Source organism: Paracoccidioides lutzii (genome assembly GCF_000150705.2).
Source record: "Paracoccidioides lutzii Pb01 unplaced genomic scaffold supercont2.10, whole genome shotgun sequence".
NCBI lineage: Eukaryota > Fungi > Ascomycota > Eurotiomycetes > Onygenales > Ajellomycetaceae > Paracoccidioides > Paracoccidioides lutzii.
In genome coordinates this window covers 61,575-76,344 of record NW_015440956.1, presented here as the reverse complement: position 1 = coordinate 76,344, position 14,770 = coordinate 61,575, and the positions used below count along the sequence as shown (strand labels likewise).

General features: G+C 47.2%; 6 protein-coding genes across 6 annotated transcripts; 4 read left to right on the top strand and 2 right to left on the bottom strand.

Annotated features, from left to right (window-relative positions):
* Window positions 1-18: 18 nt before the first annotated feature.
* PAAG_04038 (dipeptidyl-peptidase) lies at window positions 19-2,667 on the bottom strand (the record flags this gene model as incomplete). The annotated part of the gene is made up of 7 exons (XM_015845141.1): window positions 19-384; window positions 479-711; window positions 790-1,012; window positions 1,064-2,066; window positions 2,127-2,371; window positions 2,458-2,509; window positions 2,600-2,667. 7 exons carry the CDS (start codon window positions 2,665-2,667, stop codon window positions 19-21), a joined length of 2,190 nt encoding a protein of 729 aa, XP_015699367.1.
* Window positions 2,668-3,225: 558 nt separating this feature from the next.
* PAAG_11791 (hypothetical protein) lies at window positions 3,226-3,417 on the top strand (the record flags this gene model as incomplete). The annotated part of the gene is made up of 1 exon (XM_015847374.1): window positions 3,226-3,417. The coding sequence occupies one exon, from the start codon at window positions 3,226-3,228 to the stop codon at window positions 3,415-3,417; it is 192 nt and encodes a 63-aa protein (XP_015702966.1).
* Window positions 3,418-6,793: 3,376 nt separating this feature from the next.
* On the top strand, window positions 6,794-7,615 carry PAAG_04037 (hypothetical protein; the record flags this gene model as incomplete). Its single annotated transcript, XM_002793719.2, has 1 exon — window positions 6,794-7,615. The coding sequence occupies one exon, from the start codon at window positions 6,794-6,796 to the stop codon at window positions 7,613-7,615; it is 822 nt and encodes a 273-aa protein (XP_002793765.2).
* A 212-nt stretch (window positions 7,616-7,827) lies between these two features.
* PAAG_04036 (spermine/spermidine synthase family protein) lies at window positions 7,828-9,713 on the bottom strand (the record flags this gene model as incomplete). Its single annotated transcript, XM_015845140.1, has 3 exons — window positions 7,828-8,229; window positions 8,317-8,623; window positions 8,686-9,713. The coding sequence occupies 3 exons, from the start codon at window positions 9,711-9,713 to the stop codon at window positions 7,828-7,830; spliced, it is 1,737 nt and encodes a 578-aa protein (XP_015699366.1).
* A 1,731-nt stretch (window positions 9,714-11,444) lies between these two features.
* On the top strand, window positions 11,445-12,138 carry PAAG_04035 (hypothetical protein; the record flags this gene model as incomplete). Its single annotated transcript, XM_002793717.1, has 2 exons — window positions 11,445-11,628; window positions 11,684-12,138. The coding sequence occupies 2 exons, from the start codon at window positions 11,445-11,447 to the stop codon at window positions 12,136-12,138; spliced, it is 639 nt and encodes a 212-aa protein (XP_002793763.1).
* A 195-nt stretch (window positions 12,139-12,333) lies between these two features.
* On the top strand, window positions 12,334-13,107 carry PAAG_04034 (hypothetical protein; the record flags this gene model as incomplete). Its single annotated transcript, XM_015845139.1, has 1 exon — window positions 12,334-13,107. The coding sequence occupies one exon, from the start codon at window positions 12,334-12,336 to the stop codon at window positions 13,105-13,107; it is 774 nt and encodes a 257-aa protein (XP_015699365.1).
* Between the last annotated feature and the right edge of the window lie 1,663 nt (window positions 13,108-14,770).

The window sequence follows — 14,770 nt, the reverse complement described above, 5'->3', positions numbered from 1 at the left end:
TGTGGGTACAAGGTTGAATTAGATATTAGGCCCAGCATCGATATCCACCACAGGCACAACAGTGTCGCTCAGCTTGACGGAATCAGGGTTGCTATCTGCAATACCGGAGTACTTATTAATCCAACCAAGGACTTGCTGATGCCACACCAAGCTGTTCTCCCGTTTGAGTACCCAGTGGTTCTCATCTGGGAAGTTGAGGAAGCGACTGGCGACGCCGCGTTCTTGGAGCACGTTGAAGAGGGCAAGGCCCTCGGAAATGGCAAGGCGGAAGTCATTCTCGTTGTGGATGACCAGTTGCGGGGTGGAGAATTGGAGAATGTTCTCTGACGCTGAGGGATCGAAGCGTTCGTAATTTTTGCGGTTGTTCCAGAGGGTGCCGTTGAACTGTTATTCCCAATGTTAGTCGTGGTTAGATGGAAGTAGTGATAGGTATTAGACATGTTTAGGTTATAAAGAAGAATGGGTTAAGCAAACGTACGTCATGTTCCATGAAAAATAATTCATCAGTGGAGATCTTGTTTTCCGCAACGAAGGAACCGTCATGGGAGACAAGCGCTTTGAATTTGCGACCAAGCGGCTTTCCTTGAATCCAGTTGACCATGAAACCACCATAACTAGCACCGAGGGCAACGCCATTGTCCGTGTCAATATAGTCAAAATTATCACGAATATATTCCCAACCTTTGACAAGATCCTCGTAGGGAGCTCCACCTATAAAGCGATGAATTGTTAGTAGAAGTCGTCTTACGTTGGGGCACCAGCAACACCAGAAGAGGGGTATTCTCCTACCCCAGTCGTTTTGAATTCTATCACAGAATTCGTCTCCAAAGCCTGTGCTGCCAGTTGGGTTAACAGCCACAACGACATAGCCTTGATCGGCGAAAACCTTGGGGTTCCATCTAGTACTCCACGAATCTCCCCACGACCCCTGAGGACCACCATGGATAAGAAAGGAGAGTGGATATTTCTTTTTGATGTTGAAACCTTCCGGCTTCACAATCCAGGCTTGGACCTTTAACCTCAATTAGCAGATGATTAGCAAGCCGAGGGAAAGGATTCAAACCTTGGTCCAGGAACCCTCATAGTAAAATTCGTCAATATCCTCAGGGCCTAATCCCGCCAATTCCGGGTCGTGTTCGTTGGCGGAGAAGAGGACTTTTGGTTTCCCATCAGGAGCGACAATTGCGTAGATGGAATTTGACCAGAGGGTGGAGGTAGTGGTAAGAACGGATGGCGAGTTATTGAGGAAGTGAAACGCGCTTACCATACCGTTGTCCGTGAAGTTTATGGGTACGTAGTCTGTACCTGCGTTGACAGGCAGGGTGAATAGTCTGCTACGAGCGCGATCTTCAGACAAAATATAAAAGTTGGCTCCATCAGGTGTCCATTTGATGGATTCTGGAGATCTGTCCCAGTTGCTGGCGATGCTGACAATCTTTTTATTGCTCAAGGTGGCAACGTAGATAACCCGACGGTCAGATTCATAGTTGTATTCCTCCATTTGGAAATATGCCAGTTTTTTGCTATCCGGGGAGAATACAGGATTGGATGAAGCACCCACGATGCCGTCAGCAGCGACGGAACTATCAGGACCGTTGATGGGAACAGCAGTCGAAGCACCATCGTGAGGAACAACGTAGATGTAACTAGTAGTGTAGTTGGCCTTGGGCAGCTCAGGGGCCTTGCTCATGAAGGCAACAGTCTTGCCGTCTGGTGAAAGGTCATAGTCGGATGAGACTCCAAAAGGTGGGTAGGGAGATTCGGCATATTTTACGGGAGCAACAAGATTCTTGAGTTTCCCGTCGAAAATGTATTTCCCGCCGAATCCTTTCTTCAAGGAGCCAGAGAAAACAGCATTGAATTCTGTGGTCAGCCAAGTGTCCCAGTGGCGAGGCCAGAGACTGTCATAAATACGAGCAGAGCTAAGTTGCTTCGGCGCCAAGGTTGGATTGTAAAGCTTGCCGTCACTTGTCGATTGACCATAGAGCAGAAAGTTGATATCACCATGTTTTGTTTTAACAGCCTTGAGGCCTTGTAATCGGCCACCGAATGAGGCGACTTTATGGCTGCTACATCACAACTGTGAGCAGTTGAATCATTGCCAGTGACCCGTGGAGAGAACCTACCTTCCCTTTCCAAAATTTGTGACATCAGAAGCCCACAACTCAACACCACCTGCAACCTCTGAATTAGTACCATTAATGTAGAGAACGCTGATATCCTTTTCTCCCAGCCAAATGATTTCCGACACATCGGGATCGTTGGTGAGAAGACTGGTCTTTCCTGACTCTAAATCAAGCAAATTCCATTCACTTTTGACCGTCTTGTGCTCTTCGAATGAATATTGGGAGAGAGAGAAAAACGCAAATTTCTACCAGTCGGAGTCAGACAAGGTCAGTTGTAATTATAAGAAATACATTAAGTCAACTTAAAAAATAGAGAGGAATAACAACTTACTCCCGATGGATTTGGGACGGCTTCGCTTCTTCGAGGAGCTGAAATCATTTGCCTATAGACCCCTATTCGTAAGCGCGACTCTTTTTGAAAGTACCACTATTAGATCGATAAGAATATAAGCGTAAAAGCAAGAGAAGCTTACTCAGGTGTCATTGCGACAACCTGTGACATCAGCGCCGCCGCTGCGGACAGCCATGTTAGAATAGTCATGATGGGCGTGGTTTCACTCAATCAGGGTTTGGCACCCAGTCGAGAATAAGCTCAATGTACCAGGATGCGTTCCAAACGCATCGAGAACTGTTCACAGTTTCCCGCGGCATAGGCCGTATATTTATGCCAACGGCGGGGGGCTGCGGAGCTCGCGAAAATATTGGAGAAAAAGTCAGGGATCGCATCAGAGCCTATCGTAATAACTAGCAGTCCCCAGTTTTCTGACCGACTAAGGCTTCCCCTCTCTGGGGTGGGATTCTCCGAGGATCTGATTTTTAGAGGACAAGCTTCCTGGAGCCTTTGATCATGCTCTTGTGCTGAACTGGGGAAGGCTGTACCCGGCTGGAGGAAGCCGCATGAATGCGGATTCTCCGTTATTACTCTTCATTTCCCGCCCGCAACCGCACTCGCGCCTCAACAGGCAACGCACTTACAGGGAGAGACGGGAGGGAGGGCTACCTAGGTAGTTACGGCTGGGAAGATTCTCTGCCACAGCTGCACGGTCACCGTCGACCTGCCCTGTGATAGGCGTGGACCAATGGGATTGTTATCGCAATTATGCATAACGCTGAGAAACACGAGTGGGATAGGGATGAGGTGACATTGATTTCAGTCCTTTTGTCAGGTTTTGCCCCTTGTTGGCCGGCTAGATCGAAGGATCTGCATTTTCTGCAACGGCTCAACGAGCGAACAGAGCTTGTGTTTGACGTTGCAGCAGCTAAGCCCGCACTTGCTCCTCAAGTTTGTTGATTTGTTTCTTAATACTGCTGCTCGACATCGTGCCTGTGGCAACATTATTATGCAATATATAAAAGCAAAAGAATGTTACTCCGGCTTCCGAACGTTCAAGGAGGCCTCGCTGCCGGACTCCATTTGGACAAAATTCTGCAGGTCTTCTCCACCAACAATTAATGCGTCAGCCTTTTAACGACGGAGGATGTGGCGTTACTGAAAAGGCCTCCGATCGACGGAACAATAGTGTGAACCGGGTTAAGTTGGAAAAATATACGTGTTTGTTCAAGAATCCCCGTCAACGCAATGACTGGTATCACAACAGATTCATGTGCTGAGCAACCCGAGATTTGCGGGAAGGGAAACTGACCTTCCAAAGTGGGCAATCTTGCATCGGTCCCTGACAGTCGAATCCATTTTGATAGGCTGTCCTCCAGGGCAACTCTTTTAGTCCATACACCCCCTCATTTATCAAGGCCCATATAAACCGTCTTGGAGGATTTGTTATTTTGGTACTCACTGAGCTCGGCAGTTAAAAAAGCGGATGCATCCTCACCGACGCAAACGATGATACTTTACAATTTCAAGGATGTTCCAGGAGCTCTCCGTGGCTCAATTGTGGCTAGACGGTTTAGTTCTTCCCTGCGTCTTTTAAACTCTAAAGAGAACTGTTAAGAACTCCCCAATTTGGTCCTATGCCGGCAGGCTGTGTTGTCAATGCGCTATGAAGGAGTATGAAACAACCAACAATGGGTTGCAAGCTTTCTATCAGTCCTGGCAATACCCGGAATGCTTGAGGTTCGTTGCTCGTGGAGGGACGATCTGAGTCCTGCATGACCCCCGATTATTTAGCAATCCTGGATTGAAGCGCAAGGAACATGGTCAAGCCAAAGAACTGGAGTCTTGGTAAACTCTGGGATTTATTTCGTTATTTTCTTTGCCTCAACTCCACGAAGAGGGCTGGTGATTCCTTGAAGCCCAGTGGGCAGAAGTCTAACGGGAATCGAACCGGGACCAGGGGGTTTGGGAGCCTCGATATCACGTGCGAGCGTCTTTGCGTCTCGTCTCTCCTCCTAACGTCTTCTCTTCTTCTATAAAACTCCTTTCCAACCAGTTGCTCCTCTATCCATTTCATATTAGGAAATGGGATGCTGCCCAAAAAATTCGGAATCGTGAGATAAGAAATAGAGTGTCCAACAGTCGATTCTCTGTGTGCAGGAACAAGCGTAGTTTGAAACAAGAATCCTTTCTGTTTAACTAGAATGTTGTTCCTCCTTAGGATATTATAAAGGAGATCTTTGGAGGCCGCTATCAAGGATGGTGGTGATGTTGAAGTATTGCACGACCTTGTTTGCTTGTCATCTTTCTCTCTCTTGCATCCACCATGACATCCGAGCTTTCCTAACCCTACACAAAAACTGGACAGTTGCAAAAGACGAGTGCTCACAGCGTCGGATTTTAGTAGCTCTTGAAATTTGAAAATCACGAAACTGCCTTTACTTCTCACGAGAGGTTCTATATAGTTACGCCACGAACTTGATGGAGGCAGCCTGGATTAGGTGAAGCCACATCGAGCTGATAGGGACCCTTGCGAAGCTCCGCAACTCTGTCGCGCAAAAACGTTTACAGAATGCAGCCCTTCTTGATGCGGGGCTTTGTGGTGATGCTAGTTGTGTTTGCTTTTCCGGATTTCGGGATCTGGACCGTGGGATCCCACCCAAGCGCTACGTTAAGAACTGTTGTGTGGTGTATGACTATGTCTAGCCTCTGGGCTTTGTTATAATGCCTGGGCAAGGGTGGTGTCAATTCCAAGAACCATATAAACCCACCTTCATGTGACAGCAGATCTGGTTTCCACAAGATTTACGGACGCAGCGGTTCAGAATGGATATAAGAACCGCCTTTTTCGCATTGCTACTACCACTTTTAGGGTCTCAAAAAGCTTTCCTACTTGGCTGCGACTCTTGACACCACTTCTCACAATAATCGTTGTGTGCACCTGTACATCCTAACCCACACAAAGTCTAGATGTGCTAAACTTGCGGGAGAGCGCACTGGAGGGTTACAGTTTCAAAGAAGGGCGATTCGGATTTCCCCCGACTGTTGCCCTCTGTCAACGGCTAAGGAACCAATTCTGTCCTCAGAAGATCGGCTTATATCCAGTTCACATAAACTGGAACACGATTCGTTACCGTTATTCATTGAAGCACAGTTGCCCCTCTCTCCCGTGCAAGCAACCGGACGGACTCCCTGAAGTTGAGATCGAGAACTTAAGTATGTAGCTCTGATAGCCCTAAGATTTCTCAGCCTCTCTAAACCCAATGCCGGGACCTGCTGAGAGCGGAACTTATCACCAATCGCCGATGTGTCCCTTGTGGTTCTGTATCGAGTACCAAAACGGCTCTGCAGCTTTAGCTCTAGTTGCGGCACTTCGCCTTTGTGAAATCAAACATCCATTCTCTCTTTCCCAGCAAATGCAAGGAATATTTTAAAGGATCATCATTTGGAAACGCGTTGCCGATATTGGACACTGCATCACTTGTGCGAGAGAATTACACGGTTCTTGCAGGGATTTCAGTGTTTCTAGTTCTCAGATTATAATCAAGCAAGCTGGTGAACCCTACCAATTATTGGAATTCTGGAATTCTTATGGTCTTTCCCTAGATACTGCATCCTGCCTATATTAGATGGAAATATGATTTCTTCCACTTCCGGAAAGTCATCTATGAAGCCATTATATATTTCTGAAAAAAACAATGTAAAAAAAAAAAAAAAAGAAAAGAGTGAGCTTCGCAACTCAAGGGAATACCATCTCCTTTTCTAGCAGCGCCTAAATCCTAGGCGTAGCCAATCTTCATCTCGTATATTCGATGCAACAATCTCAAAACCATTTTATGACCACTCCCTCCCACAAATCTAACCCTAACGAGCTGTGGAAATCTACCCTTCACCCAACATTGAGCAGGCATAACCACCACAATAAGTGCTCCATGTCATCTTCTCAATTACTTGCCCAAGTACAGGAAAGCGTGAAATTACAGTGTCATTCTTCAGCAGTCCATTAAAGGGTGCAAATGTTCCCCTTCTCTGCTATCATCGTTCCTGAATCATTAAAAATTGGATGGGTTGAATGTGCTGGAAATTTAGGCCTCGGCAAAAGTTATGCAGTGGGGTACTTGGCTAGCAACGCTCAGGAAATAAAATACTTTAAGTCATGATTATGATATTTAAAGGCTGTTATTCATATAACAAGAGCGCACACATAAATGTTTTAAGAGTCTGGCAAGAAGAAAAGGATATATTTGTAGACAATCGAAAGATCCACGGCGCCATCAACCAACCACTCGGCGAAACCCAACCGGGAGAACGAAGCTCCAGGCATAGTGACATAAAAATGGAGCAGGAGAACGTCATGTCCAGCCTCCCATCCCCTCCCTTCTACTTCGCGGATGGCATCGCCAACCTCCGCGACCTGGGCGGCTACGCAATTTCACCCACCTGCTCCGTACGACGCAATTACCTCTTCCGTTGCGCCACACTCTCCGATACCACGCCCGAAGGCGCAAGTTTCCTCGCCGACAAACTGGGTATAACCACTATCTACGACTTCCGTTCCATTATCGAGTCAGAGCGTTCCCCCTCCGTCGAGATCGCTGGAACAACCCGCCACCATGTTCCCGTGTTCAGGGATCAAGATGCCAGCCCCGAAAGACTTGCACTGCGTTACAAGGATTACGCCTCCTCTGTCGGTCCACAGGGTTTCATGCGCGCATATGCGGAGATATTAAGAGCGGGGTCGGCAAGCGCGTTTCGTGCTGTATTCGAACATATCCGCGACAGATCTGAGGAGCCTCTGCTCTTCCATTGTTCGGCCGGAAAGGACAGGACTGGCGTGTGCGGAGCGCTGATTTTGCGGATTGCGGGCGTTTCTGATGAAGTTATTGGACGTGAGTATGAACTCTCTGAGGCTGGGTTGGGTGAATTGAGACAGTATTTTATCGACAGGTTGCTGGTGCATCCCGCATTTGGTGGGGATAGAGGTAGCGCTGAGAGAATGGTTTCAGCAAAAGCGGCCGCGATGATGGCGACATTAGATTGGATTGATAAGAGGTATAACGGGGCTGAGGGATATTTGAAGACGGAGATGGGATTCAGTGACCAAGATATCAGGGTGATAAGGAAAAATTTGGTCATTTCTGAGAAAGCAATTTTGTGACGAGTGAGGTTTTCTGGGGGGTATGATTAGCTGAAATGAGGATGTGATCCTGGGCTTGCATTTTCATGATGGCCTCTTTGCTTCTTTCCTTTTTCTGTATTTATGTCCAAGAACCACAGGATACCAATATAGATCATAAGCTGAGATTAGCAGTGGTGATCTAGCACCCAGCGTCATCGTGCATTTCTCATTCCTACAACACAGTTGAAAAATCACCAATTCTCCCAAACAACAGCAGAGAGAACTTTCCGCATAATGCCCCAATGGCCAGCAGCGCTCCGAGAGTGCCAACGTAGTATGTCACCCACGTGTCCTTCTGCCAGGATATCTTGTTCACCATCCTCTACTTTTTCAAAAGTCGCGACATCAATTTCAAATTTAGGCATCATGTACATTTCCCTGGACTTGCTTCCCAGGAAGTCGGCTTCGGTGGGGTTTCGAAACACCAAGGGTGAACTCGTCAGTTTGCAGAAGATAACCATGTTGGTAAAATCGCCTGTTCTGGCATTCGCGGGTGGCTCCCCTTCACGGAATATCCTACAATTCGGGAAAACAGACATGATTGTTCGAACAATAAGGCCTGAGGAAGGGAGAGACAAATCTCCAGCGTAATTCTAAATTCAGGTACCTCCTGTGTTAGCGACATTATGTAAGAGTAACAACAGCAACAGAAAGGCAGCGGGGAAAAAGGGAAAACCAACAATCGCAATAACCCCGCCTTCCCTGAGCAGGGAACGAAGGCCTTTCATAAACTCCACCGTAAATAAACTAACTGGTTCCACCCCGCCAGTAAAGACGTCATGCACAATACAATCGAAGCGGGGTACTGGAGTCGCCCGGTTCGCTTCAGCTACAAAGCCAACAGCGTCCTTTATAACTGTTGTAAGGTTTCCTGGGAGACTGAAGTAATCTGCAGCAAGGCGGTACACTGCAGGATCTATCTCAACGACTGTGGTATCGATGCCGTGGCTTACAAGGGCAGTGGGCGTGGTACCAATTCCGAGTCCGCTATTTTGAAATTAGCAAAAGCTACCGCCAGCAGAGGAAACAGGAGGAGCAGGTTCAGTTACATAACAAGAGAATTGGTGCCGGGCCCCCCCTTCCTTGGGCTTCCGTCGTCGGTATTAATCAATCTAACCGCTTCCAACATCGTGAAAATTGCATAGATAGGTTCCCTTACTTCCGGATGTTGTTTGTTGGGCATCTGCATCCATTCTCCGCCCAGGAGACTGTGGTCGCATCTCAACACTCTATATCGCTCCTTTACATTTTCTACGACCGATAGATACCCAGTCAGAGACTCCTCTCGGTGCAGCAGGATGAAATTTTCAGTCTGTAATGTTGAGTTTAAAAGCGCAGTTGTGTGTTCAAGGGGGAAATGCACGTTATACCGACAAGAAAATAGCAGCGACGGCAACGCAAGCGCTAGCCATTTTGATGGAAAAGATATTGCGTAAAGTGAAGCGGTCATAAGTTGAAGAGGGATACGTGCCATCACAGCGTATTTCCCTATATACCTAGGCAACAAAAACCCGATATATTTCTCGAGAGTGCTGAAGAGTATATATGACCCGAAAAAAGGTCCATGATTCCCCAAAGATTCCCCGTATCGCCTCAAATCAGCGCCTTCAAGCAGAGAAGCTACTGAAGACACGGACAAGAGAACTAAAGGGAAATAGGTGAGAGCCTCTGTCAGGAGCGGGCCATATACAGGTCCCAATTGCGAACTCAACTTAAACAGGAAGAACTGGATAGTCTGGATACTAAATGCCAACACCGGCAAAAAGTTCGTAATCTTCGCAGAGAATGCCTTTCTGATTTGGTCTTTGCCGAACCATCCACAGAGCGCAGCCACCATCATCCCTCTGCGGTGGAAGGCTGCTGAAGGGACAGATCCATAAACTGGCGAGAGCGTTAATTGCGATATTGGCGAATAGGCGGCTGTAACCACCAGTAGGAATGCAGCTAGGGCAACTGATTTGATAGTGTCTGTTGAGGAGGCGTCTTCATTTCCAGGCGGGACTGCTGCAGATTGAGCTTTATCCGGTTTGCTCTGGGCAAGCTTTCTGCCCTTAGAGGGTGTCTTTGTTGGCGGCATGACGACGAGTATTTTAGAGCAAACAAATACCAAAAAGCAACCCCGAGTATTTATTTCATTTGGAGGAACGCAAATTAGGATAAATTGAACAGTGGGAACTAAGTCTTGTTGCTGAAATGACCTGTTCTTGACAGTTGATGGCGAATTTACGCGCCTGCGCGTTTTATGGAAATAGTTCCACCTTGTTCAGCCCCATAATCGGACCAAAATGGAGGCAAAAGTAAAATGAGGACTAGAGAGAACGGTATTGTAATAAAGAATATCGAGTTCCAATGTTAGCATGGGAGGAGGAGAGGACTGTTAGAGAGCGCATAAGTAAAGATGATGAGAGCTCTGACGTCGCGAGCCTTAGATTCAACTGATTTCTCCGCGTCGGGTAGTTAGCGAGGAGATATTTAACTCGGCTGAAGCAACACCGGAATGGATTAACAGTGCACGCACTTCTAGGAGTAAATACCTCAGTGTTTCATTCCACTCTCTCAAACATGCCTATACGTCTCAGATTGGTTTTACCTTCTCTTTACTAAATGTTGAGCTCTGAATCCCAAATCCCCTTCTTTGTAGGGACCATGTCGGCGGAATACAGTGAGAGGTAGTCAGAGACACCAAGTTCCAAGGCAAAATATCCTAATATCAAAGCAAGTACATATAATCAGACTCTACCTAGATATCCAAAGAACTGATTTGCTGTCTCACATACATATATAGCTATAAAAATATCCTTCGTGCACTAAAATGCAGGAAGCAAAAGAACTCAACCTTGTGAGAGCAATTCTCGGAATTTCTGCAGGGTTTTGTTATCCGGGTTGTAGCTATAGCCATGGAACAACAGAGCGTTGGATCTATATTCTGCCTCCCCAATGAATTTTATCTATGGGACGTGCAATAAACGAGTGTAAACATTTCTTACTTTTTTTTTTTTTTATTTTCCTGTTCTCGCTTAGTCTGGTCCGCCAAATAGAATCCTTGGAAAGCTACCTTGCAAGATGGGAAAAATCAGCATCACAATAGCAGAGAGCACTGTATGCAAAAATTTGATCTCCAAGGCGAGGTTCCTGTTAAGAAGGGTGCCATGGCGGACGATGGCCTATTTATGCCTCATCCTGCTGGACCGAAAAGGAGAGGGCTCTGATCGAACACAATGGCCAGTGTTTGGCCGCTAGTATAAATTTTATCGTGTCGTCAAAGACGTGCGCAATGATGATGAGCTGAGACCACCAAGGGACCTGGAAATACAGAAGACCGTCCGTTCTGTTGACGCTGGAAAAGTTCACCGGTGGTAAATCACATCCGTATATTCCCGGGTTGAGTTGGAGTGGTATCGACTTGATATTACTCCGTCACAGCTTCTAAGGATATTGGTGTTTGGTTAAGGAACGCGCCCTCTCATCCTGCAACTTCTACTCCCTATATATTTCTTTCTTCCAGAATTCATTCATGATGATACGTTGAGAATGGATATTGATGCTTGTTTTTCTTTCTAATTAGGTTTGGCCGCACTGGACCATTGAACGATCCAGTTAAGGGCCTTAAACGGTCGTAGTTAAAGAACCCCCGTAAGGTCACGTGTTGTCGCCTGTTCCTCCCCAACTCCGCGGGTGAGCCAAAAACTTGCCCGCCACAAACTGATCAACTACCGTCTCAGCTGTTTCCGCAAAATGCTTGCAGGTCGCGGTCTTCTCAGACCTCTGTAATAAACCTACAAGAAATGGATTCGGAATGCAGAACGCAATGCCTCTCTTTCCCATGAACACGGGCTCTTACATGCCATCCAACCACCACAACAAGCGGGCAGAAAACCAGCCTCAACAGCCCCCGCAACTCCAACCCCCTCCCTCAGTGCAGATCAAAAATCGCCGGAAAAGATATCTCGATACGCATCCTGATTACTTCTCTTCAGCTTTAGAACTAGCCGGTTAGCTTGGTCTGCCGTTCTTTTGACTTTCCCGGCTAACAGCGGTGTGAAATAGACCCTCTCCTCTACGACCGCCTCATCAGACGATTCCAGACTGCGACCGAGAGAGAGGAGGAAGGGCGTGCTAAGGGATACTCCGGCGTCCTCGAAGCCGATCTGATGCGATCAGAAGCTAAAATGGAAGCGCTGGCGCATCCTGACCCGAATGCGACCATAACATATGTCCGCGGGCCCAACGGTGAGATTCTAGCAGAGGACCAAGATGAGATCCCAGAAAACAAAGAAGAGGGCGCGGAACGCTGGCGCTGGGAGATGGAGCTACGATTTTTGAGGGGAGCAGACCACGAGTTTGATTACAGCGTCGTTGATCAGAATGAGGAATATGACGACTGGAACGAGGCGCAGGAGCGCTATTTCGATGAAGAGGAACCGGAATTCATTCTTGAAAAGGATGAAGAAGGGGATCGAAAAGAGGAGTTGAAGGGTGAAACGGGCATTCAAGATTTTTAGCATTTTTGATTCTTGCCTTTGGTGCGTTTTTGATTGAGAGTTAAAATGTTGGTCAATGAATGACTCCGTCCATACGGATAGTCATTTCCCTAAAAAGTCCAACATACCAAGGCGGTTTATTGCTAGCAATCAACACATTGATTGTATTTACTTCTGGGAGCCCAACTTCGCTCAACTCTCGGGCAGAATCGTCCCATGCCATGGCATGGCCACTGTCCGGCGCTTCTTAAGGTTACGCCAGCCGAAACAATATCAAATGCGGGGACGACTCAGAGCACACCATCAAAATGCGGGGAAAGGCTATCATTCAGAACTAAAGCAACAGCCAACTTTTGCTCAAATCTGTCGCCTTCCATTTATTTTATCCATTTCAAAACCTTTTACCAAACGCCATTTCCTGTCAAGCTGAAGCCCATTATCTTCCAAATTATTCGGCGCATAACCTCCGTCATGCTGTTTAAACGTGGCCTGGCGAACAACAGCGGAGACGGTGAATATCCAGGGACAGTGGCAAATCCGAAACCCAGCGAAAAGCCGCTTGTCTGTGTGATATACTTCTTCGCATCGCAAATGTCTCGCAACATTCAAGCCGCGATACCCCCGCCAGGCGTGAACTCAACGTCCAGCACCCAAACCGAGCCACGCAAGGTCCATCAACTTGATAACCTCTTATCAAAGGTTCAGCACCATGCACACTTGAGTCCACTGATCACCAAATTCGAGACAATCCCCGTTGAGATGGCACCTCCCGGCCGTCCCCGGGGAACATCTCGCGAAGCCATGCATGACACTCTGCTGCTTGTGAACTTCAAGAGTAAGCAAGCGTGGAGAGAGTGGGTTCAGACGAAAGAATGGCAGGAGTTCATGCAAAGGACTGAAAAGGAGGCTGTTTTTAGACGCTTACCTCATGTCACTTGTGCCAATAGCTTAAAGGGTTTGCGAAACCCGATTGAGGTGTTGATGGCTTAAATCGACGGTTCTAAATTATATGTGGTATGTATGTTGAATGAACCGTTTTCATTGGATGGAAACCATGGGAAATTTCGCGGGGGATACGGAAATGATTACAGAATGATATAAATGATGTGTTCTCCCCTTGCAAATTCCAATAGGACTAAGGCTGCGATTTTATAGTCCCGCGCATTGCGATATCACCTCCCCAAGGAACTGAGCCAGCCACTCTCTCGAGGCTATCCATATGGTCCTGATCCCGAGTTTGCTGCGGGCGAAGGGGAGCCTTGGAAATGCAGAAAATTTCTTATGCATATGTCTGGCACCAAAGCTCTTTTTATATCTGCATGATTGCGGTAAATATTGTGTTGGGTATCTGTGTTTTCGCGCAACCGCAACCGCAACCGCAGTCGCAGTCGCAGTCGCAGTCGCAGTCGCAGTCGCGGTCGCGATCACGGAATTTGGATTTCATTTTTCTTCCTGACCCTTTTTGTACATGGGATGCTTGGAAGGCAGAATAGATGCTTGAATGTGCTCTCCAGCTGAAACAAGAAATACTCATTACCGGCCGTATTGGCAAAGACCCAATGCAGTCTCACATGGTATTTATTTCTTTTAATACATATATGACAGAACAGACATAACTTGAGGCTCCAGGTCGAGACAGCCTTTTAGCATTTTGAGAAATTTGTATTACCCGTGAACCGCCTACCAGATACTTTTATTATTATTATTATTATTATTATTATTACCGCTGAAGTTCACATGTGGATACGTGCAGAATTACTAAAGGCAAGGCTTGGGCCAAACCCAGACAACTGGTGTTCCATCATCAAAATTACCAACGAACAAAATACATGTCTCCTTATGAGCAGACGTTGGACAACCTATTTCAAATTTCACCAATACAGATACTTTTTGCACTTATGGGTATGCAACCGCGCGCAGTTCTGTCATGACCAAATGACCACACCGTAATTACATACGGTGTTGTTGAACATTTCAGAACCAAAATGACCCTTACTTCATATACAATATTACAGATGAAACCGCGTAACCAAGGGAAGAGACAGAACCAAAATGCAGCCGAAAGGCAGAAAGGCAAAGACACCTCCCCGGGCTATTAAACAGGGGGACAGCCATCAAGGGGGGGGGGGGGGGGGGAGGAAAAGCAGGCCTGGGCAAAAGGAACCAACCACCCCTCCCGGCTCTTGGCGTGTTATGATTGACGTGGCTTGGGGGTTGGGGAATCTTTGGGAAATTTCAAAATCCCCCGGTTTGGGGTTTTGGAATGGGTTTTGGGAAAGCTTGAAACCCAAATGGGCTCCGCGCGGTTGTTTTTTGGTGTTCCAAATTTCCCCTCTCTCTTAGAGCCCGCCCCCCGCTTTCCCCCTGCCGCCGGCCCCGGTGGGCCCGCTTGCCCTTGTGGCACAGGGGTAGGGTGGAGTTGTTAATCCCCCATAAACATTTGCCATTAATTTGTCCGCCTGGCCTCCGGGAAAGGCCGCCTCCGCGAAAATTCTCCCGCCCGAAAGGGGGGGGGCACGGAAGAACGAAGGGGGTGTTTGTCCGGCCGGTTTTTCCAAACTTTTTTGGGTCCTACAGGGTGGCAGGGTATTTAATATTCTTGCGCTAGGTGAGACGAAAAAAAAATTTTTTTGTGGGATGTAAGGGTTATATT